Source organism: Neopsephotus bourkii, unplaced genomic scaffold (genome assembly GCF_033783945.1).
Source record: "Neopsephotus bourkii isolate Nb327-2 ecotype Australia unplaced genomic scaffold, CSIRO-AGI_Nbou_v1 NB_107, whole genome shotgun sequence".
In the NCBI taxonomy this organism is placed as follows: Eukaryota; Metazoa; Chordata; class Aves; order Psittaciformes; family Psittacidae; genus Neopsephotus; species Neopsephotus bourkii.
This window is the reverse complement of record NW_026900624.1, coordinates 16652374-16675678: the sequence shown is the minus strand read 5'-3', so window position 1 is coordinate 16675678 and position 23305 is coordinate 16652374. Positions and strand designations below refer to the sequence as shown.

Below are 23305 nucleotides of genomic sequence, written 5' to 3'. Positions count from 1 at the left end.
TGTTTCCTGTCCTTTATGGGTTTTCTTTAGAGGTTTATTTGCACATCCCGTATTGGTTTTAATCTTAAAATATAGTGATGAGAAGATGGGTGTCATGTGCTGGCCATTTATCTTTCTTGCTCATACTGGTGGATCACCTCTCTGCCAAGCTATGGTGGTCACTGCGGCACATGTTTGCTGAGGAGAAAGCTTATAAATGCTGTAGCAAGGCCAGTCCTCCCTGTAAGACCAGCATGGCTTCCCAGGGGAGCACCAGCCTTGTAAAATCACCGGTTGCCTCAGTTCTGCCGGGTGGCATCCTCGCATACCTCTCTAGGGCCAGCTTCTCCATACAGCTCAGCTGTTGCATCACAAGCTTGAGCTGATGCTTAAGACCCTGATCCTCTTTCAGAGCTGTTTGTTATGCCATAATACGGAGCAGTTCAGAGGGACAGAGAAAACTGGCTTGAAAGATGACAATGCGGAGTGGAAGGCAGTTTGGCCATGTTTTTTTGCAACCTGACTGGTGGAGGAAGAGGTCTGGGGATCTTACAGCACTGTCTGTAGCAACATCTTGTACCCTGAGGGCTTTTATGTGGTTTGTGGAAAGATTTCAGAGGAGGAGGCTTAGTGGGGAACTTTGGTGACAAGGAAACGGAGGGGACCTCGTTCCCATGGCCTGCCTGGCTGACAAGGGCATTGGAGCACTGGGAAGATGGAAGCTGCCACTTGGAGGGAGCACTGGTGACCGAGGGAAACCCGGCCTGGGGAACAGGGGGTTAGGGTTGCTGGGAAAGCGCTGCAGAGCAACTTGGTTGAGCAGAGCAGGTACAGTGATATTGTGGAGGGGGGAATAAGCTTGTGCAGCAGTGGATGAATGCCTGCAGTGCTCCATCACTCTTGGTGCTCCTTCTCTTCCTCCCAGAGCTTTGCAGCGGGGCTTTGTCATGAGGCTTAGTCTGATTTGGGATGTTTCTAAGTGGGTTTGAATAGGAAGAAACCCAAAGTCACGACTGTAACTGACCCACAGTCAGAGCTGACAATAGTGGTGGGGCAAGGTACAGAACCATGGGGTTTACCTTCTCCTTTCCAATTGCACAGAATCATTGAATGGCTTGGGTTGGAAGGGACCTTACAGATAATCTAGTTCCAATGTCCAGTTCTTATGTCTCTTTAAACTGACATTCTTCAGCAGCTTTATTTTGCTTGTCACTTACTGCTCTTTGCTTAGGAACGTTTAGAATGAAACCTTTTCCTTCATGTCCCTGCTCCCCTCCCTGTTTAAATGGCTTTGGGGGTGCTGCAGGCTTCACCCACTGCCTGTTAACTTGTAGTCAGTCTGGTCTGGAATGAAACACCTATTTTGATGGTCCCATGAGCTGCCTTCCGTGTATCCCTCTGCTTAGTTTTTGCTCCCTTGCTATAGCCACAGGGTCCCCCAGGGCCTCTGAGGTGAAACGGTTCAGGAAACAGGAAGAAAGGGCTTTGGCCAGGGTTGTTTATAAAAGATCCAGTCCTAAAGCAGATTAGGAGTGGTTTAAGCATGCCAGGGAAGGTTGTCCTCTCAATCTGGAAATCCACCGCTGCAGCAGGGGTGAGGGAGTCACGCCTGCCTTACCACGTGCTCCAACACCCTCGTCAATGGCACTGAGGGCTCTGGATTGTCCTTCTGCCTTACCTTTGATTCCTTTACGTAAGGGGTTTTTCTCTGAAAGGAAAACACACATGGGCCTGGTGCCATTCCTGGTGAGTGGCTAATTGCTTGGGACACAGTTATTTACCTGCCCTGAAACCCCCACCTCCCGTAGAGGCCAAGTTACTCCTTCACACATCAACAGGACTCACTTCAGGCTAGATACTAATAGCTCACTGCTTTTCCTGTCGGCAAGGCTCTGTTTCATGGCTGCTCACCCAATGGCATTAACCTTTTTAGATGTCTTCTTCTTGCACTGCAGCAGCAGCCTCTACCCAGCACTTCCCCACTTGGAAAAGCAGAATCATGTGTCACTGCCTCGACTTTACCACCCACAAAAGATGCTCCAGAGGGAGGTATCCCACCGCTTTGGCAGTGCCCAAGGGAGGCACTGCAGGGAATGCAGTGTCTGCACCCATGCTGCCTGCAGCTGGAGGTGGCCCATATGATAGCTATGAATCACACCACCTCCTAAACCTAGTTCCAGCTGGCCTGGTGCTATCCCGACTGTGGAAGTGAGGTGGAGGAAACACTGACACCAAACCAAAGCGTACCAGATCTGATTGCAAAGAGTCTCTAATTGTTTGTGTTCTGTATTATGACAATGCAGAAGGAGAAGGAGAGTCCTTGGCAGCCTCTTCAACAGACTTTCTCTGGGGCTGGTTTGGAAGTGAGGAAAGAAGATGATTTTTTGTTTTCTTTTTGGTGTTTGGGCTGCTCCGAGCCTGAGTTGCACCAGCATGGGTGCAGGATGCAAGTAGACATAGCACTGGTAGGTATGTGGACATAACGTACATAAGGACCAGCTATTCTTATACCTCTCCCTCTTACATCTGTGTTTGTCTCCACTTTCTCCTCCTCATCTCCCACCTACCCTCCCAAGCTGAGGTGCATGCAAACAAGGCCAGATTTATACATCCCTGTTCCTCTGCCCTGGCTAAAAGCTGTCCCTCTCCACCGTCTGGTCAGCATCGCAGCCGTCTCGTGCCAGCACCTCCCCGTCCCCAGCGGGACACCCGCCTCCCTCCCTGCCCTGCTCCTCTGCCACATGGTTGGCCTCCTCGCTGGCTGCCACCACGGTGGTGTCGGTGCTGTGGGCTGGCTGGTGGTTGTCGCTGCTGTGCTCCTCAGCCTCCTGCACATCGGACTCTGCTTCCTCAGTGTCGCTCCCACCACCTGCAGGAGGGTTCTTCTCCGGGGAACCTTCCTTCTTCTTGCCTCGGTTCAGGCAGCAGTAGGTGGCCATGGCCAGGAAGAGAGCAGAGAGCACTACCTCTGAGCCTGCCAGGTAGAAGATCACCTCGTAGTTCTTGAGAGCATCAACCAAGCGGCCTGATGGTTGGAGAAGAAGTGAGAGAGTTAGCTTGAGCCTACACGTTCCTGCATGGACAGACCAGCACCTGCGTTTGGCTGAGGACCCATTTCTCTTTTTTGGTAGAGAAGTCCCTTTGGTTGGCCCACACCTCTGCCAAAGAGAGGTTCTCAAGGTATCTCCACTCACTGTCAGTAAATGTGGGGAGTTCATCTCCAGGTGAACGTATGTGCCCTGCCCATCCAACCTGGATGGTGAGCAAGGAGCCTGCGTGCACGCCTGCATGCGTGTGTGCAGCTTATCCTGCGCCAAACTCCCTCAGCACCCATGGGGCAGGAAGCAGCTCAGGAGGATTACACCAAACAAAGCTACTTTGTTCAACCCCCTGCTTCCAGCCGACTGCTCCCCAGGCCTGAACTGTTGGGTTTGCCAGCACACCCAGGCTCCCTGGACCGGGGGGGTCCTGCAGGTCCTGCAGGGGGGAAGGAGGACACCATGACTTGGCTACTCCTAGCACTGCTCTTCAGTGGCTTTGCACTATCTGCATCCCATTGTGTGTGCACACAGTGTCAAGACACAGCTGAGCTGAGTCAGGAGGGCTGAGGGATGTCCCCCATCACTACCCCTCGTGTGCCTTGCTCCAAGGAGCAAGGTGCTGTTCAATCCCCCTCATCCCCATGATCTATCTGCATCTGCCTTCACGACACATATTCCTTGACCCTCCCTGGCCTAGGACTGCTGACTGCCCCACAGCTTTTAAGAGAAGACATGAATTACTGTTATCATAAAGAGGGTCTTCTCTTGGACACCAGTTTTGACCTGAGGACTGGGTGGAGCTGCTAAGAGTGGGTTTTGTTCATAACTGGTGGTATGTGCTAAGGAGCAGATCATCAGAGGTCTTCACTGATGGGTTTCAGCTCACGTGTTGCAGCTGAAGGAAGGGAGTGCAGGAAGCAACAAAGTGGTCCATGGTCTGTCCCTGACCCTTCCTCACAAATCACACCTGCAGAGAACTCACTTCATTTGTAAATAAGCCTTTGGCATGATCTGACTTTGTGTGACACTTAACAGGAACCTACACCGGTTTCTTGGGTGAAGGGTCTCCCCCCATTCAGCAACTCATTTATGGACTGTCTGTGGGGCATGGACCTTACTGTGGCCTAGACAAGATTGGTTGAGAAACTGCGCCTTAATCCTCTTAAAAGGAAGTAAGAGCAAATGCCTCAGGTGGCTCAATGAGCTGTTTTGACTTGATTGACACCAAAAAATGGATTGGGGCCAACACAAGTTGAGATCATTATTCACAGCACCAATCAAAAGGCCATGGACACCAAGGAGAACTTGAAAGATCTTTGCCTTGTCCTAACAAAGACTATCAAGGGTTTGCCTGCAGCATGTGCCTGACCCTACCTGTAACATGATTTTATGCAACATTCACAGTGAAGGCAGAGTCTTGGATCTCGGTGTGAAAGTGAGGGAAGTACCACTGATCAGGACTGAAGGACTGGAAGTCATGCATATCTCTGGATATCTCTGTCTACCTGCCACCACTCAGGTCTCTGAGCAAAGCAGAGAGGGAAATACTACTTGCCATCTTGTGCCCTGCTTAAGTTCAGTTGTGGGCATGGAGTGAGAGTGGGAACTCTTACTTCAGATCTCAGTTTCCAGAGGAAATCCGAAGTTGAGGAATAGGCTCTTTTATCCAATACCATGCCCAATACCCGCAGTACCATGGAACGGCAGCCAAACGAATCACCTGTGTTTTGCATCAAGAAACCTACCTGCAGAGGGCGGCCCGATGAGCACAGCAAACGCCTCAATAAGCAGGACCAGCCCGATGGCGCTGGAGAACTTCTGGGAGCCCACGATGGCCATGAGCACCTCAAACTGCAGGGCCCCCACCATGCCGTAGGAGATGCCGAAAAACACGCAGAAGATGACCAGCCCCGTGTAATTGCTAGCCCTGGCACTGCAGATGTCTGTCAAGCCATTGAAGAGCATAGAGAAGCTGAAGAGGTATGCCACGTGAGGACGGACCCACTTCAACCCTGCCACCATGCCGCAGGCTGGGCGGGCGAAGATGTCTATGAAGCCAATGATAGAGAGCAAGAATGCAGCCTCTGTGTCTGGTACACCTGTGTCCTTGGCATAGTTGACCAGCAAGATGGGGGGCACGAAGAGACCCAGGACCAGGATGAACTTGGAAATAGTGTAAATGATAAACCCTCGGTTGGAAAAGATACTAAAATCCAGAAGCTTCTTTCCTTTCCTGGGCTTCTTCTTGGCTTTCTTGGCTTTCATGGTTCCGTCAGTGGTGCTGATTCCCTCCTCTGATTTCCCTCCTATGGGCAGCATCTCCTTGGCTTCATATTTGTCCCGAGTCTTCTCCGTCTTCCGCTTCATGCCCGTGTCCAGGGGTCTCATGACTGCCCCACAAGTGCAGCAGTTAAGCAGGAGGCCACCCATGATAAGGAACCCTCCTCGCCAGCCAAACTTCTCCAGCAGCACTTGCCCCAGTGGAGAGAGGGAGGAAAGGAAAACAGGGCTCCCAGCAGCAGCCAGTCCATTGGCAAGAGGCCGACGCTTGTCAAAGTATGTGCCCAGCATGATCAGTGAGGGCTGGAAGTTCAGCGCCATACCCAGACCTGCAGGAGGGTGAGAGCCAGGAGGGAACAGGAAGTGCAAGAACATGAGAGGTGGTTTGCAACAGGCTGAAAACTCCCTTCAGGCTTAGTCCCAGAGTCCCATGGTGGGATTCATGCGTCCCTCACGAGCCTCTGCTCCTTCTGCTCCCATGTGGGTGGGCTGCCTCTGGAGAAGATGGGCTAAGCTGTCTACCTGAGATGTATCTGAATCAGGTAAACACGGCCGTGTTTAACAGGACCTGTGCCTTAAACAGGAACTTCGCCTCTCTCCTTTACCACTATGTACCACCCAAGTTGCCATAGTCGCTGAGCATCAGTTTAGATCCAGCAGATGCATCTCCCGCAGATGCATCTCCCACAGATGCAATGTTCAGGACTAAATGCCTCCTATGAGCAGATGCAAATAGGTTAGAGAAGACCTAATGTTAGACGTAATGCTAAAGGAATATACAGCGTGTTCTTGGTTCTTCTGCAGGTAAGTCTGTGTTCCCTTCCCAACTCCTGGGGCTCTCACCTGTCAGCACGCCAGCTGTCAGATAAAGCTCAATGATATTGGTGGTGAAAGATGCCAGGATCATCCCAGAGGAAGCCAGCAGCCCACCGATGAGCATCACGGGCCGGCAGCCAAACTGATTCACCATGATGCTGCATACTGGTCCTGGGAGGAAGCAGAGGGGACAGAGTAGGAGACCAGGAGGAGATGGGACAAACGGGAAGGGGCAGTCCACTCAGGAAGATGAAACATTAATGACAGAGATCACTGCTTAGCTACTTAGATACACATCCATTGGGCCCAGCCAAGGGATGTGGAGACTGCTTTGCCTTGCCTTCAGCCCCCCAGTGCCTGGGAACAAGAGGGGCTTGATGTGATAGGGGCAGCACTTGAGCACTGGGAGCAAACCCCATGTTAACTGTGTGAGAGACAGGTGGGGCACACCTCAGGTCTCCTGGAGCAGAGGAAAAAAGGGACATGACAGCCATGCAGCACACTTCTAGAAGAGAAGTGGTGGGACAGTTGCATTTTGCATGTCATCAGGTCAGTGAGCATGAGGAAAGCCTATGGGGACATGGGTCTTGGCCTGTAGCAGGAAAGGGAAGGCAAAAGCTGGGAAGGAGGGAATGTGTCCAAGCATCACCTGTCCCATAGAGCATGGCCAGCATGATGGAGGAGATCCAGGCTGTGTCACTGTATCCCACATGGAAATCTTTCATGAGCTCCTTGAAGTAGACACTGACGGCTTTTGGGAAGGCATAGGAGAAGCCGGTGATCACAAAGCAGCCGAGGAGCACGATCCAGCCCCAGCCACCATCTGGGGGCTTCACAGGAGCTGGGAGATGCCCTTCCTCTGGGTCACGTCTCCCCATTGTCTAGCCTAGGAGAGGAAAGACAGGGTGGGAGGAAGCAGGGCAACAGAAGGAGGGGAAAAAAGAGAGGGAAATCTCCAGGCACTGCAGGAAGAGCAGAGCAGGACAGGCAAATATCTACTACAAGCTTGCTCTCCATGCCGGCCATCCCCAAGCGCCGAGAGCCTCCCTGGGGTAGCACATCATCTCTCTGTACCTTCATCCTGCCAGGCAGGGCAGGATTGCTTCAGGCTCTGAGGTCAAGGCACAACTGAGCCCAGGTGGGAAGCCCCCCCATTGAGCTTGGCCATCCTACAGCTCCATAACTAACTCCTGGTCAGACACAGCCAAGCAGGGTCACAGCACCCAGCTGAGACTGGAGAGCTGCATCTGATGTGGTGGGGCACCAGGACCTGCAGCACCCCACTTGCGCCATATCCAGCCTTGCCTGCAGGCTGGTGCACGGTGAAAGCCAGCACCATGGATCCCTTTTGGCTCCCAAGATCTTCCCTCAAGCCTCTCCCATCTCAGTCCTGGGAGCCCTCCAGGACTTTCCCTGCTACCAAAGTCCCCATCAGTGAGGCACAGGAGATCCATTAAGCCCCCTTGTGCTTTCCTCTGGGAGGCCCTGCCCTCTCTCGCCCTCCCTTCCCTGCTGTGAGGGGCCAGATTTGGGAAATGGGTGAAGGGGAAAAGCACTGCAAACCGGTGGTTATTTGCATGCCAGAGAGATTAGGGCTCTGTACCTACACATAAGGGCCTGAACAAAGCCTAAAGGGGGGAGAAGGAGGGAATTAGAGGGGATGTCTTGTGAGTAGCTCTTGGGGCTCTTAAGCTGCCCAGGAATTTTGTTTCAGTTGGCTGCTATGGGTATGTTTTTCTCATTTCTCCCCTAGGCACCAGGTCTCTGCCATATCTCTTCCAGCACCATTGGCCTCAGTTTCTTGGTCAGCCAGGCTTATTGTCACACCCCTACGTAAAACTATCACTGGACTTTGATTATAGATGCTCCCAAGTAGCATCAGACAGGCATTAGAAAGCAAAGGGGCTTTCTCCATGGTTGAGCTGGGCTCTGTCAGCTGGTTTGCCCTATTACCATCCTGCTGGCAGTACAATCCCAAAATGTTTTCTGTCTCCTCCCCTGATCCCTTAGCTGAAGGACTGTGCGATGATGACAATGTCCATATCCCTTGACACTGACGGTCATGGGAAATGCCAGCAGTCATATCCTGAGACTGCTGAGGGAGCAAGGAAACTCCTATGGACGGGACATACAGGGCTAGACCTGGAGATTTTGGGTTTGTGTATGTTTCTCAAGGACTTCCTTCTTCTTCGTGCTCTCCAAGCAATGGGTACCACTTGGCCTGATCCCCATAGCTGCTGTTGCTCAGCACGTTAGAAAAGTGCAAGTCCTTTAGGCAAACTCATGGATGGCAGAAGCTGCAGGAGAGCCCAGGCAAAGGGCCCCTGCTTGGCAACAGGAGGTACTACCCCATGACACCACTGTGTCGCGCAGAAAAGGAGAGCAACTGGCTTTCTCAGGCTGCAGGAGATTCAGGATGCGGAGGTGAAATTGATAATGGGGCTGGGAACTGCTGTGAGAGGGTCTGAAGCTGCTGTTTAGGGGAGCAAGATAACTAGGTGAACCCGTGAATCTGGGACAATGAGGAAGAGGGAGCACGATCTGACTGAGCACAGACTGCGGCAGCCATATCCTAACAGCTCTCAGGCTGAACCACAGGGGCTGGTGCAGGCTTCTCCAGTCTCTCCCCCCAAGTCCCAGTTCTCAGGGACTGTGGCAAGGGACAGGGGCAGGAACAGGGCGCTATGAAGACATTTTCAAGGCCAAGAATGATGGCAAGGATAAAAAGATGAATTGCACACTCTCCAGACACCCATACCTCCCCCCTCACATCCTTTCTGGTGTTGTCTGGATCACTGGCACATGGCTGAACTGTCTTACACAGCTCCTGCCATTACCCTCCTCTCCTAGCTCCACCTGACTCACAGCCATGTATGGCTATACAAAAGGTGATCTGCTGCAAAAGCGCAGTGATTTCTCTATCAGTGCTTGTGCTCCACCACTGCACCGTCTCCTGCACATAGCTACTTCCAATAGGAGTGACTGCCACCAAACCTACCCTGAGCCTTTTCATCCAAGCCCCTCTCCCAGCCTCACTCTTCTTGCTCTTGTCCTGCACCACAAATGAAATGAATCAAACCGTTGCAATTCATCTGACTTTTGGTTAGGAGGTTTTTTTCCCAGCTTCCTAGCAAAACAATACTTGTCCACCTGTGGCATGCTCTTCAGGGATTTCTCCAGCATCACCTGCCAGTAAGTCCACAACATCTGGTTTTGAAGAGCCCACTAGACAAACATCCCTCAGTACTGTTAGAGTTTGGAGCTGGATGGGCACCTCTGCAGCAACCACTTGTTCAGTGCTACAGAACTGTACATCAAAGGCATGAAAGAGCTTTTACTTTCCTGCAGATAAATATTGGCTGAAAAAGATGATGTTCACCAGAGGAGATCACCTCTGGAGATGCCTCCAAGGCCAATATACTGTAACACATTTACCCCAGCTCTGAGATGGCAGTTCAGAGTTGCTTTGTTCCTAACACTGCAGAACATGCGTTAGCTCTTCTGTTCACAGCTGCACATAGAATCACACAATGAACCAGGTTGGAAAAGACCTTTAGGATCATCAAGCCCAACCATTACCCCGGCGCTGCTGGCACTGTTTACCCTGCTTTTGCACACTCCACAGCTTGCTATTCTCTTCTCCTCAGTTAAGGAGCTTTAGTCACAGGTAAAAATACCACGAGTAAGTTCACATGCACCTGAAAGCTCATCAGCACAGGCACCTGTCCTCCCCCGTGCATCGCAGGCAGGTGGACCAGAGCTGCAGAGCTACCTGTGGATGGGTGCCAGGAGGAGACTTGTGCTGGCACCAGAAGTCACAAGCCCAGGGTGGGAGGGCAAAGACCACAGCAGGTTCCGGTGCGGCTGCCAGTCCCTGGGCACGCACCGAACATGAAGTAGCTGGTGCTGGATGATGCCCAGCAAAGCCCCACTGTGCCAGGCGAGCAGCAGTCATGAGGGTCCACATAAATGCTAGGGTGGCTCCTAGTGCCTCCCCACAGTGCAGGTAGGGTGAGGGGTCTGTTTATTGAATGCAAGGGCAGTGATTCATGCCACCAGCCTCCCCAGCCCACAGACAACACAAAGCTTTTGTTAGAGAATTAAATGAGTGCAGGCTTAAATTAAATGAGCTGTCCCGTTGGCACCCAGCGCCAGGATTCAAGCATCCATCCCTCCACACCACTGACCTGTGCAATGAAGCGACAACCTCCCGAGCAGGGGCTGAGCAGACCAGTCAGCAGCACTTCCCTTCTCCCTCTGGCTGGCACTTCCCAGCGCTGGACTAGGGCACACCGTTAGATGCCCCTGCTGGCTCTTTGCTCCATGGTGGGCACGCCGTCAGCTGGGCACAGGGTGATGCCTGCAGGAATCCAGAGGTCTCTTGTGCCTCTCTCCTTTTGGGGCAACTATGTCCTCCCTAGAGAGCTAACCCCCTCTCAGCCTGCTCTCCTCTGGCTCCGACGCTGCCTGTGGCCGATCCAGGGGGATGCCCAGCGTGTGGGACCCCCTTGCCTGCTGTGTGTGTGCAGGTAGTGCCTCACGGCTCTCTCAGCATCGATGTGGGTCAGCAGCTGCTTATGGTTTCAGGTCGGCAGAGAGCGGCCGGTGCTGAGCGGGCAGAAAGCACTCCTCCACTTTTAAGAGGCTTTTCCAGCCAATGGGGAGGAGGTGGCTGCCTGCTGCAGCCCGAATCCCCCCGTAATCCCGCTGCCCAGGGGCTCCTCCCCTTCCCTTCCCAGCACAGTGGGGCAGGCTGGCGGGGCAGAATCAGAGGGGCTGAGGCAGAGGGAAGCAGAGCGAGGATGGGGAATGCTGATGATGGACCCAGCCAGGACAGAGGGTGCCAGGGAGGGGGCAGTAGCCCACACTTCATTAAGGGGTAAAATAGGTGAAGGGGCTGTTTCAAAGCCCTCCACCTCTTCCTCAGCTGCCAGCCAGAAGGATGGAGAAGCACTGGTGTGGTTTTGCACATGTCCAGCAGAGAAGGAAGACAAGGACGGATCAGCTGAGGAAGCTCTGCCAGCCATGGCTTGAAGCACCAGATCCACCCCACCAACATATCCATCCTCATAAAACCCCAAATCCCCTCAGTGGCTCCGACCTATAAGGAGGTCAGGCAGGCACTGGGGACCAGCCTCTGGCCACACAAGTGGGAACCCACTTTTTTCCCAGGGAGAGGGCTGGAGCTCACCACAGGTGGGTTTTTGGGGAGGCAAAGACCAAGGCTGTAAACCCCCATAGGCCCTCAGGCTCCTGGCAGTGGGGGGGCTGTGGGGGCTTTGCAGGGCTCACAGCCAGGGTTTAATGTCTATTAATAAGGCTAATCGGCTAAAGTCCTGGCCATTGCTTGTGCTCCTTCCCTCTCCCACATCGCCTCTCCCGTGAGGCCTCAGCACATACAGGGCATTCCGGGCTGGTGAGGTCCCCACAGATCCCGACCCCTGGGATGGCCACAGAAGCGTCTTTCCCTGTTTTATTAAAAACCCCAAATATTTTCCCCAGGACAACAGGCAGAGGAGCAGGGCAGCAGCACTGCCCCTGCCCCTGCCTTGCCCAGGGCTGCGCTGGCGGTAGGAAGGGGCAGATGCTGCTACAAAGGGGCTGAGGGCAGAGCACTACACTACATGTGCAGACCCTGTCAGCTGGTCCACAGCACTGAGAGACCTCCTGTGGCCTCCTCCCTTTGGGGTTCATTCTGGTAGCAAAGGGACTGTTTGGTGAGAGCCCTTCTCTGCCAACAGCAGGGCCAATATAGCTTCACCTTTGTCATCCTGCTGGCACTGCCCCATGCTGCAGATGACCTTACCCGCCCATCCCTCCACCTCGAAGAGCAGCAGCATCCCCTCTCCCAGGGCACCAGCACCAGTAACACCACACTTCTCCCATTCAAGTACAGTAACATCACACAGGGAGGGGGCACAGAAGGGATCTGCTGCTGGCTATAGTGTGCCGGGCAGCCCAGTGAAGTCTTGATGTCCCAGAGGTAAGGGAGGGGAAAAGAAAGGTTACTCCATGAGTGGTAGCACTAAGTTGCTGCCCAGCTGGAGGGGCACAGCCCATATCTTCTATGCCCCCTCCTTCCCTTCTGACATTGTCCATGATCTGCAGCCCTGCTTCATCGGATGATGGGTGCTGAGCGGTCGTTGGTGACTGTGGGACGCAGCTTCACTGTGGCAAAGGGGTTGGTACCTCTGGAAGGGGAAAGAAAGCAGGCAACCATCAGGAAACCTGCAAAGACCATGCAGGGGTCCTGCTGACCAAGCAAAGGGTATTTAGTCCTGCTGGAGAGCCACCTCCATGCTGAGGAGGAGCATGGTAAAGCTTGCTGCTGAGGATGTTTTCTTCCTCCTTAACACACACTCTGCTGCAGGTTTCCATGGGGTTCCCCTTGGGCTTGCCTCAGGGCTCCCTCTTCCATGGGATGTAGGAGGGACATTAGCAAAGGCTGTCCCTTGCAGTAGCACTCTACACTTGTGGCCCCTGATCATCCAAGCAAGGGGTCAGGGAGCAGAAAGAGGCTACAGCACCATCCAGAAACAGGGAGACACCAACCCAACCACAAAGGGAAGGAAAGCAGGGATTTGTGGCAAGACTCATCTCCACAGACCTGAGTCATCATAGTTAAAAGCCACATCCCTTATGCCTCAGCCTTTTCCAAGCAGGCAGAGCTGCATGAATAATGTAGCTCCACACTCAGCTGCTCTTGTGGCTCTTCCAGAATGGATGGGAAGGAGCATGGAGGACCCATATGCTCAGGGTGCTCAAGTCCTACCTCATATTACCAAAGACAGGAGAGAACTTTCCCAGTCAGCAAAGGCCAGACTGTCCCACCTCTCCCCCCTGTCCTAGAAGGTGGATTGTGCATTGCTTTCCTGCAGACGCTTCCCTGCTCCTCCCATATTTGATAATCCAAAAGATTAAATTAGTATAAAACTGTAATAAAGCCTCCCCTGTGTGATGATTCCAGAGTGGAATTTCACGCCTCACTCACCGTGGGAAGAGTTCAGGGGGCTGGTCAAATATTCCTGATTTCTGCAGTGAAGAGAAAGGCAGCAGTGAGTGATCTGGGGTAGGGAATGGAGAGACACAAGCGGGGCAGGAGACACCGCACACACTGAGGAAGGTTTCACACAACACTGTTCCCTTAGGACACCTCCCTTTGCCTTGGGAAAGATGCCTCCGATCCCCGAAGTGTCGTGTCTGGCAAGCACAGCACACAGTGACAGTCTGAGCTACGTTTCACCCTGCCAGCACAGCCAGAGATGCCCCCCTTGTGTTACTCACACACTCTGGCAAAGGGCTCATCACATGCTTCCTGCATCCACAGAGAACTCGAGAGATGTAGCTGCGTACCCTACACCACGTACTGCTTGAATGTGGACCAACCTGGTGGAGAAAGATGGGCCTAGGCCCTGTGGCCCTTACTCTTGGCTAGTAGATAGTGAAGGATCAGTGACAACTGACCCGCTAAAGCATGCCAGCTTCTGCAGCTTATGCCAGACAAGAAGGTCACATGTGGCTGTCTGTGCTCCAGTTGGGAAGTCAAACACGCACCCATTTACTCCTGGCTCAACTGGAGGACGTTGTGGGCATAAGCTTAGAGTATGGCTGAGCCTTTCCAAATTCATAATGAGGCTCAGTCGCTGTGCCATGGTGCTCCGAATGTTCCACACACTTCATTGCTCAATGCCAGGTCTATCCCTACACCCTAGCCCTGGGGATGGATGAAAACCCATGACCCACAGGGGGTGATAGGCTGCCGATCCTGTTCCCCTCTGTGCTCTGCTGCGTGAGGCTCCCTGAAACCACAGAGCAGGACATTAAGGGAATAAAGAGTAACTAAATGTTGTGTTTTCCAGTCCTTGAAGCCATGCCTTTGCTTGCCTTTGCAGCAACCAGAGATGAGGTTTCCCAGCCTTCTATAAGACTGAGCGAGTCATGCACCATGGGCATCAGTGCTCTTTCCTCTCCCAGGTCCTCACCATTAACTGTCCTCAACTTTAACTGTGTCCTCACCAGTCAGTTCCCCACAGCTGGAAGCACTGATGAGTGGAGGGTTTCCTCCTCAGTATGCCATCCATAAGGCATGGGTTGACACAACTTGTTCTAAGGCCCTCCAAAATAAGTGTGCCCTCAGCCTTTGCCCCTAGCTTTTCCCTTAGCCCAGCTGTGATTTTAACCCAGGCCCTGCTTGAATTTAGACAAAGAGACATATGAAATTCCTCTCCATTCTCTGAAGGGAGAAGAAGGATGGCATCTCTGTTAGCTGGTCACCCACTCCCAGCCCAGCCTGATCACTCCATGGTCCTACTATTAGCAGAAAGAGGTGCTGCCCTGGAGCCACCAGAAATCAGGCTGGGGGGTCATGGAGAAAAGGGCGGAACTGCAGGATCCCTGCTGAGCAAAAATAGAGAGAAATGAGAAGGGCAAGGGCACAAAAGCAGTCCCTTGTGGGGGCAAAGCGAGGTACTGAGCATCTGCACACACAAGGCTGACTGGCAGGGGTCACCAGGGTATGGTGGCATGCGAACGGACTGGGTGAGAAAGGCCAGTGCTAACAAAACTCCTTGACTCAGGAAGGGAGGAGGTCACACACCAACATCAGGAAGGTGTTTCCCCTTCTCAACAGGCCAGTGCAGAGAAGCTGTGTGCTGGAGGATGGAAGTCAGGCGTGGCCCACTCCATACACACACCCCCACACCAGTCACTCCTCCTGCACTCACCTTGGAGCCAGAACTGACCGGGGTGACGACCCCACTCTGGTGACTGCTGGCACCCATTGAGAGGGGAGGTGGGCTCGGCAAATGGGGCTGGGCAGTGGCAGGCCAGTAATTGCTAGAGGAAGGAGTGCTGGGACGGTCCAGGATATCATCCATACTGTGACTGCTTCGCAGTGGGAAAGACCTGAGCAAGAGAAGAAGACAGTGGGGTGAGAGTCGAAGAGCAAGGAATAGGGAGCAGCATGGCTTCTAGCCACAACATGTATCTGTGGGATGCCTCTGGGGAAAATGCACGTGGCTTGGACTGGCACATTCACAAGTGCCTTTGAGAAGATACTGCACATGTTAGAGGAGCCACCTAGGGTTAACCTGTGTGCTCTCTGGGGGCAGCGACGTGCTCAGCAGATGCTTCAGCTCTCCACAAGGCACATCCAAAACAGGTACCCACTAGAGTTAGTGACCTACCAGGAGCCACTCCAGCTCCTGCCTGGCCAATTGCTCTCCAGTTACCTGGTAGCTGGCTCCTCCATCTCTCTCGCATCCTCCAGAGGCTTGACATAAGCTTCAGGGAACCAGCCGCACCTAGGGCACAGGAACAGACACAAATGAAGTCCAGACAGCCACGGTTTGTGGTTCTTCAGACCCAGCTGCCCAGCACTGCTGATCTACACACATCACCCAAGCCAGTGCCGCTGCTACTGTGTGTGACAGTGCTTCTGCACATCCTTCACCTCTAGATGGGGCGTGGAGTAATCACCAGGCTTGTGCGCAATCTGTGCTCCTGAGAGCAGCGCTGGTGCAATGCAGGAAGACTCTGTCTGAGCACAGTCACGAGGCACTCAAGGCCAGAGCACATGGAAGCTGTGGAGATCCCTTCTCAGGGCAAACCAGAACCCCCTCAAAGAGGGGCACTGCTCTTGTTCATCTCCTATCTGAGTGCGAGCCTCCCTGCAGAGCGCGGCACAGGGACCCCATGCGGAACAGGCTTGCGCACGGGGGCAGCGCCGCAGGGAGTAATTCAGTAAGCGGAGGGTGCAGCAGTTTCCATGCCCTGCCTGCGCAGCAGTTGCGGTGTGAGCTGAGAAATGCCAGCCCTCTCAGGTAACTCCAGCAGTTCACAGCCCTGGCCTGGATCCCATGACAGGAGTCACTCAGCCTTGCACACCGGGAGGGGGTCACTGTGCCCCTGGCTCTTCCACCCAAAGCCGCTGGGGCTTCCTCAGGCAGCTCATCCCTGTCCCACTGCACCTCTTTGGCTTGGGGAGTCCCCATGACTGAGGACATAGTAAACTCCCACACATACAGCGTATGAGGCACCACACAGACCGCACCAGGAGGGGAGGGGGGAGATGATTTGGGCTTTAAACCTCCCAGCTCCACACCCAACAAGCCTGCATCAGCCCCATTTACAGCACCAAAGCCACGTACGTGGACGAGCCCTCCAGCTTGCCATAGAGCCAGCCGTTCTGTGCCTCGGGCATCAGCACCGTGATGACATCCCCGGGGTCAAACCGTAGCAGGGTCCGGTTGACGCCGGTCGTGTGGGGCACGATAGCCTGCACTCTCGCCATGCCGCTCGTCCTCCTGCCTTCGCTGCCGCTGCTTCTGGCCTCGCCGAAGGAACCCGACCGGGAAGTGCGGCCGGTCGGGAGCAAACCTGCGGGGAGGCATCAGAGGGGTCTGCCTGGAGCCCAGCATCCTCCTGCAGGACCCACGCTGCCTCAAAGGGCTTCCCCAGTGGAGCGATTACTCTAGGGGAGGAGTAGATGGCCTTTCTCTGCTGGGAGAGAGCAGGCACAGCATGGGAAAAGCATGGGAAAACGTTCATCTTGCAGGAGGAAAACCAACTCAAGCTGAAAATCAAGCTTTGCACTATGTTTCCTTCGGCCAAATGTCTAGAACACACACACTGCATGCCCCAGCTGATGCTCTGTCTGATGGCCCTCTTCCTGACCCTGCTAGAACAACTGTTTGGGTAAGTCTTCTCTCCCACTGTCCTTTTCTGGGGTTTCTTTAAACATTTTAAGCTGGAATTCCTTAGGAAGAATAAGCAGGTGAGACACGAGGTAAGTGGCTGGGTTGTGGGGCAGGCTAATATTTAATGTAGCAGCGTGAGGGAAGGTGCTTTACTCAAATGGGAACTCCAGTAAGAACCAGCCCTCACGGCTCAAGAGAAACTGGAAATTGCACATCTGTGGGTTCCCCACCTCACACAGCCAAGGAGTCCTGGCCTCGTCCTGAATGGGCCCTGCTCACCCTCTGGTTGAGCTCACCCTCTGCCTTACCCCCCGAGCTCCCACAAGCACGGTCTTCCCACCATGCCAAGGAACGTGGCTGAAGACCATTAGTCTGATAGAGTGGTGGTCCCTCCCCATCCCCAGCCCTGTTCCCAGAGGGGTCATACTGGCTGATGGTGTCCTCTGCAGTGGCTGCCTGGGGGGCTCTGGCTGAGGAGACAGTCTCATTTCTGGAGGCTCCGGAGAGAAGAGGCTGGATCTACTCCCAGTCATGGAGGAAGTGAAGTCCCCAAGGGGTCTCTGGGGCTGTTGGAAGGAAAGGAGGTTGAATACACATCCACAGTTCAGTGGGAGATGCTCTGAAAGACACACAGTCCCTCTCAGGAAGCCAAACCCAGCATGTTCCCTCATTGCTGCCCATGCACACTTTACCCTTCACCTTGGTCAGGAATGGCCATGGAAGCTGGACAAGCCAAGGACTAGCCTTGCCCTACAATCTGAAAGGGGCAGTAACAGCTTCACCACCACAGAATCAATCACAGAATCACAGGATAGTCTGGGTTGGAAAGGACCTTCAAAGTTCATCCAGTCCAACCCCCTGCACTGAGCAGGAACACCTTCAACTAGACCAGGCTGCTCAGAGCCTTGTCCAGCCTGGCCCTGAATGATTCCAGGGATGGGCTGTCCCTCCCCTCTCCGGGCAACCTGTTCCAGGCTTTCACCAAACCAGGTGGGGGCTGTCCATGGGCTCCTCACCATCTCCAGGTGGGTGGGGGTGAGCCGGCCCGATGGATACCCTTGCCCATGAGAGGCTCCGAGAAGGCCCTGCGAGTGGCTGTTTGAGGGGTTGCGAGTGGCCTCCAGCTGCTCCTTCCACTGCGGTGCCTTGGTCTGGATCATGGCCCGAGCCTGGGGAGGGGGAGAAGAGGAGGTGATGGACAGGGCAGAAGAGCTACAGAGGGAGCCAAGGCTGCCACATGCGTTAGATTAGAGACCAACTCCTCCCACAGTTAGGTTTGTGGGAGCCCCTCAGGAGCACCTCCCATGGTCCCCAAAGGCCCTGCTATAAACGCCTACATCCCCATTCCCTCTCCCATCACTCACACACCCAGCTGACCCTGTGTCAGCACCATCCTCAGCCCCAGCCATGCTCTCCCAGCCTAGCACAGTCAGCCTGGACCCCACAGCAAGAGGTGAAATTGGGTTTGCTGCCCAGTGCATGCACAGACATTGCTTTCACCCCATGGGATCTCAGCACTGGCTCCCTCCAGCTCTGCTCCCCAGCTTGCCAGGCCGTACCCTGCTATAGAACTGGAGGAGGGTGTTGTAGAGCATCTGGTGCTTCTCAGCCAGGAAGCGGTAGCGGCGTTTCTCCTCCAGCTCAGCCTCTCTCTGGCTCTCAGAGACGAACGCCTGCATCTCCGAGCGCAGCCGCATCACGTTATCCTGGGCCACAGGGGAAAGGGGGAAGAAGGGATCCGCATAAATCCAGCAGAGTGGGATCATACACAGCAGGGGAAGGGTTGAAACGGGTCATCGTGTCTACCAGCTTCCCAGTCTGCTCGCAGTGCTGGAGCAGCACAGAGGAGCTAGAGCAGAGTGCCAGCGACAGAGCCCTCCCACATCAATGCTTGCTAAATGAGGAAAGGGCTTGACAAGAATGAGCACCGCAGGTCAGCAGCACCCTGTGGAAAAGGAGTTTCCTCCCTTCCAGGTAAGCCTGAAGCCTTTTGGATGCTGGGGCAAACCCCTTGGCTTTTAAGGGAGGACAAAGTTGCTGAGAAATCAGCCCTGACTCTGGAAAAATCACCCAGTTCCTTTTCCCCCTCCCCTCCCTGCAATCACTGCTCACCTTCATCTCACGGACATTCTTATCACGGGCTCTCTCCATCCTCCACAGCTCTGCCATGCACTTATCCAGGTTAGCGGCTCTGCGTTGGTACTCCAGTTCATACTGCTTCTGGCTCTCCTGTCAGGGAGAAACCAGGCTGGGTGGCAAAACAGAGACCCAGGCACACTGTGATGCAGCAAGGGTCCTGCTCTGATGGGCGGTTGAACACCTGAGTCCCTCTGAAATCAGGCTTTTCCTGAACCTCTCATTGCTCTTTCTCTTTCTCTTTGCTTTGAACAGTCCCAGAATACTGATGAACCTCAAGAACACAGGAGGAAGAACTGGCACCCAGCTCCCCCTGCACTGGAAGCGATGCCACAGCCTCTGTCTCCCCCTGTGACATGGCTCACCAGCATGGCCAGCTGGGCCACAATGGCACAGGACTCACAACCACGCAGAGGCTGTGGTTTGGGGAAGCTGGAAACTCTGCTTTTGGAATGCTGAGTCTCTCAGCCCCGTTGAAGCATGTGGCAAGTCCCACCACACATAGAACCTGCATCACGCCATTATCAACCAAACTAGGGAGAGGTTTGGTCCGTGACAGGAGAAGACGAGCCCCCTAACTCCTTGAGGAAACACCTCAAGTACTAAAGCAAAAGCCCTTGGAGAGAAGGGAGAGGGAAATGAGAAGAATTGAGAAGGGAGGTAATCACTCACACTGATGAACTGTACATCCATTTTGGTGTTCTTCTCCATGTGCTGCAGCAGGTCCACGTGAAAGGTCTGAGCCTGGAAGAGGTGAAGGAGCCATCAACCTCATCCCTTCACCATATGGGGTGTTACAAGCGCTGTGGTGAAGGGTGGCTCGTAAAACCTGCAGAGCTGATGACTCTCTTGCCCTCTGGACCCCATATAGAAGCCAGAAATGGGCACATCAAGGCTACTCTGAAGCAGTCTTGGGGTCAGTACCCAGCACCCCCCTAACCATAGGTCACCCTGGGGCTTTGGCCTGGGCACAGACAGCAGTGTCTGGAAGGGCTAGCATCCCGTCCACTCCTTCCCACCCCTGTGACCCAGGGAAAGCGAGGATGGGAATGCCTCATCTTCAGAGCCAGGCATTGCTCAATCCACCACCCATCCACCACCACGCTTCTGGAGCGGCGGTGATAGTCCACCAACAGCACCAACCACTGAACACCGGCTGGGTTCTGCGCATGCTGCTCTGTAACACGCCTCCGTCACGTGCAGCAGGGAGAGCAGGGGGGCAGGCGCCTGCCAGCAGGCACGTGAGATGGCAGGAGATGGGGTGAACTGGGCCAACGCTGTTGTTAAGGAAGTCCCTTGATTCCCCACCTGCACCGGCCCTCGGGGAAAACCACTCACCACCACTTCCAAATCAGAGCTCAGGACTCTCTGCGTGTTGGACATCTGCATCAGAATTTCACCTGCAGGCAAAGAGCCAGGAGAAGGTGGGGAAATCCAGCAGCCATTTCCTTGTGTGCCCAAGGAGGCAGGCCGGCAGCGTGCCGCTCAGGCTGATGATACACGGGTGTGAAAGTCCAACAGCTATCACAGAGCACCGCTCCCTGCTCCCTGCAGGAGGCTGGCAGCCTTCCTCCCCAGAGCTCAGCTCCAACACCACTCCCTAGGCACCATTGGCACGGGGTTGCTCCAGCCCATGAAGCTGGCAGGCCAGTGCTCTGTTACAGCTCCATGTGCTGGCAGGGTGCTGGGTTTCTGCTCTGTCACACAGCCCCTGTGGGTCCCATTTCTAACCCCAGTGGCACCCCAGCTGCGGTGCATGGTTGTGGGTGTTGCACAGGAAGGCAGCTACAGCACTTGCTGCTGGTCGGGACTAGATGAGCTTAAGGTGCTCTCCAATCCTAGCTATTCTATGATTCTGTGATGCTGTGCATGGTCCCGATTCACTGGTGTTAGTATCATGAAACTGGGAAAGGAAAAGACGGATGATAGGAAGCACAGGGACTAGCTGGATGATGCAGATGACTATAGGAGTCCCTATAGAAGCTTATTATTAAAATGATTAGCAATAGAGCAATTTCCTGAGCATATTTTCAGCAGCCATCATTAGGCTATGGAATTATTTGCCCTTCAGCTCCGAGCTGCCATTTCATCTTGCTGCAGGCTCAGGAGAACAACATCCCACTGGCTATTGTCAATCCACGCTCTCCAGCTTTTCCCTCACACCTGCAAGGAGGAGAAAACTGGTTCCCCCAGCTCTTAGGGCAGCAAGGACTGGTTTCCATGAGAGGTCCATTGCTGGAGGTCCATCCCAGCAGCTCAGTCATTGATCTCAGAGGGATACTGGAGAGAGGGCTAGGGCCTTGGGTTGTTCAAGGACATACAGTAAACGTGACTCTAACCAGCTAGACAGGGCCTGGTGCTGGGAGACACCATTTAGAGGAGCTGTCTTCCTTCCCCCAGTACCTAGGAAGGGAACAGGTAAGGGGGAAGGCCAAAAGCTTGTAACTGTGGCTCATCACAGGACAGAGGATCATAAACAGGAGAGCCTTACCCAGCATGTGTGAGGTTGAGCTCTGGAGCGCTTGCTCCCCAATCTTTTCAATTGCCTTAAAATACACTTCAGCTGCTTTGGATAATGCTGTGAGGAGAGGAGAGGAGCGGTAAGGATCTGGCCTGCCTTATCACCATGACCAGCCCCAGCAAGCAGTGCACAGGACAGCCACCCCCTGGTACCTCACCTATAGGCAAGGACATCCCATTTCTCCCAGTCTGTGCCTAATAATAGCAGTGGGTCCTGGAGCAGAAGAGTACTTAAGTGCAGCACAGGACAACTAAGAGTAGGGGAACCAGCAACTTTGTCCTGGGTGATGGCACAGTGGACACACGGGATGGACACAGCAGCTTGATCTGGCTCTGTGGGACCCCACTCACCATGGAAGGCACGCAGGTAGTTGTTTCCCAGGTACACCAGGTTCTCCAGCGCAGGGTTGAACTGCTCCAGGATGCTCTGTGCCAGGCAGAAGCACGTTAACACCAGCCTGAGCCACGCTTCAAAGACCTCAGCAGGTCAATGTCCTGCTGTGGCTCGGCTGCATGCAGCAGGGACGCAGCTCCCACAGCCACAACCTGGAGAGCCGCGCTGATGTGCAGCCCTGCACAAAGTCAGCTCCCTGCACCAGAGGGACCTTCGAGTCCTCTCCAGGCAGCCAGGAGAGAAGCAGTATCAGAAGGCAAGGCAGCCTGCTGCACAGCCAAGCGGTGTCTTTCTCCCAGGGCCCCACAGCCACTGCAGATGGGGGTATAATTCAAGGGGATCTGAGCAGCCTTTTCCCCTCACTCCATCACCTCAATGTTTATTATCCAGGCATGAACATGACTTTTTCCTGGCCAGGATGTGGTGCACTGCCAGTCTCAACAGCTTAGTAAGAGAAAGGAGGGACTGCATCAGACCAGCCTCTCTGCTCTTGCCTGCCGTATTTATCAAAGGTGTTTATTGCCTACAACAGAGATCCTTTATTTTCTTTCTCCCAGTCCTCACCACCTTGGAACAGCACTGATGAGCAGGGAAGGACTTGTGAGATCAGACTGCTCTTTCCAGCAAGGAGGAAAACAGCAGACTGAACACCTCCTTCCTACCAGCAACCAAGGTGTGTTATCCTGAAGAACACCATGAATGTTCCATGTCCAAATCACACTGCTTGCCCAGTTCCTTCCCAGATATGCCTTAAGACCCACACCACCTTCCCCTTCTGCCAGCCATCTGCTCTCAAGCACAGCGCAGAGCCCGCAGGAGCTGCTGTTTCCCTGGGGAAGGGACAGAGCCCTTGGCTGTCCACCCAAGGGAGAAAACAGCTCTTTTCCTCCTACCCATGCATCTCCCCTAGGCAGACAGGAGCAGTCTTTGGTGCCAGCACTCACCTTATAGATGGAGATGGTGGATCTGTAGGACAGGTCCATCTCTGGAGCCTTTTCCTCTCTCCCAGAGAGGAGGAAGGAATAAAGAACAGCACAAGGTGCTATCCTGGTCTGGAGGACTCTGCTTCCGCACAGCCGGCTGGATGGCAAGAGGCCTTTGCTGACAAGGAAGGAGAGCAGGAAGACACAGCCGCGGTACAAAGGGAATGCAGCACCGCTGGAGTTTAATAATTCACCAGCCGAGAGGCTGGAACTTGATCCCTGGAAGTAACCGGACTCTTGGGGAGAGAGGAATCCTGCGACAGCCAGCAAGGGCATGTGAGCCCCTCCCTGCATTATTGATGGCCGGGCTGGTACCCAGCTCTGCCTGCCCCGACACCTGCGGAGCCAGCCACCTGCCAGAGAAACCGCCTTATGGCTCGCTGCCTCCCTCACTGCCACCACTCAAGGTGGCTTTGCTCTGCTCGCTGTGCTAGAGGAGCATCCTCGGTCTCTCACATG

At 54.1% G+C, this 23305-nt stretch overlaps 2 protein-coding genes across 3 annotated transcripts; both read right to left on the bottom strand.

Annotated features, from left to right (window-relative positions):
* Window positions 1–1051: 1051 nt before the first annotated feature.
* On the bottom strand, window positions 1052–8034 carry SLC16A8 (solute carrier family 16 member 8). Its single transcript, XM_061364360.1, has 4 exons — window positions 6766–8034; window positions 6144–6287; window positions 4766–5629; window positions 1052–3004 (listed from the first exon to the last, which is right to left on the bottom strand). Exons 1-4 carry the CDS (start codon window positions 6992–6994, stop codon window positions 2610–2612), a joined length of 1632 nt encoding a protein of 543 aa, XP_061220344.1. The 5' UTR covers window positions 6995–8034; the 3' UTR covers window positions 1052–2609.
* Window positions 8035–11677: 3643 nt separating this feature from the next.
* On the bottom strand, window positions 11678–23279 carry BAIAP2L2 (BAR/IMD domain containing adaptor protein 2 like 2). 2 transcript variants are annotated; one of them, XM_061363639.1, is made up of 14 exons: window positions 22808–23279; window positions 21821–21896; window positions 21441–21527; window positions 20288–20349; window positions 19622–19693; window positions 18926–19042; window positions 18373–18519; window positions 17830–17982; window positions 17241–17379; window positions 16265–16493; window positions 15347–15418; window positions 14858–15020; window positions 13108–13148; window positions 11678–12307 (listed from the first exon to the last, which is right to left on the bottom strand). In XM_061363639.1, exons 1-14 carry the CDS (start codon window positions 23138–23140, stop codon window positions 12232–12234), a joined length of 1767 nt encoding a protein of 588 aa, XP_061219623.1. In that variant the 5' UTR covers window positions 23141–23279; the 3' UTR covers window positions 11678–12231. The 2 variants fall into 2 exon arrangements, with proteins under 2 accessions (XP_061219623.1, XP_061219615.1); XM_061363631.1 differs by having other exon boundaries at window positions 14840–15020; window positions 22808–23277.
* Window positions 23280–23305: the final 26 nt, after the last annotated feature.

What these genes read in the sequence shown, in the direction of transcription:
- SLC16A8 (XM_061364360.1), bottom strand. Translation starts at nt 6,994, where the DNA reads ATGGGGAGACGTGACCCAGAGGAAGGGCATCTCCCAGCTCCTGTGAAG. An exon ending in GGCCATGCTCTATGGGACAG is followed by an intron (nt 6,288 to 6,765) that starts GTGATGCTTGGA and finishes GCTTCCTCCCAG; the next exon opens with GACCAGTATGCAGCATCATG. An exon ending in GACAGCTGGCGTGCTGACAG is followed by an intron (nt 5,630 to 6,143) that starts GTGAGAGCCCCA and finishes ACCCTCCTGCAG; the next exon opens with GTCTGGGTATGGCGCTGAAC.
- BAIAP2L2 (XM_061363631.1), bottom strand. Translation starts at nt 23,140, where the DNA reads ATGCAGGGAGGGGCTCACATGCCCTTGCTGGCTGTCGCAGGATTCCTC. An exon ending in TGGATGTACAGTTCATCAGT is followed by an intron (nt 19,043 to 19,621) that starts GTGAGTGATTAC and finishes TCTCCCTGACAG; the next exon opens with GAGAGCCAGAAGCAGTATGA. An exon ending in AGAATGTCCGTGAGATGAAG is followed by an intron (nt 18,520 to 18,925) that starts GTGAGCAGTGAT and finishes CCTGTGGCCCAG; the next exon opens with GATAACGTGATGCGGCTGCG.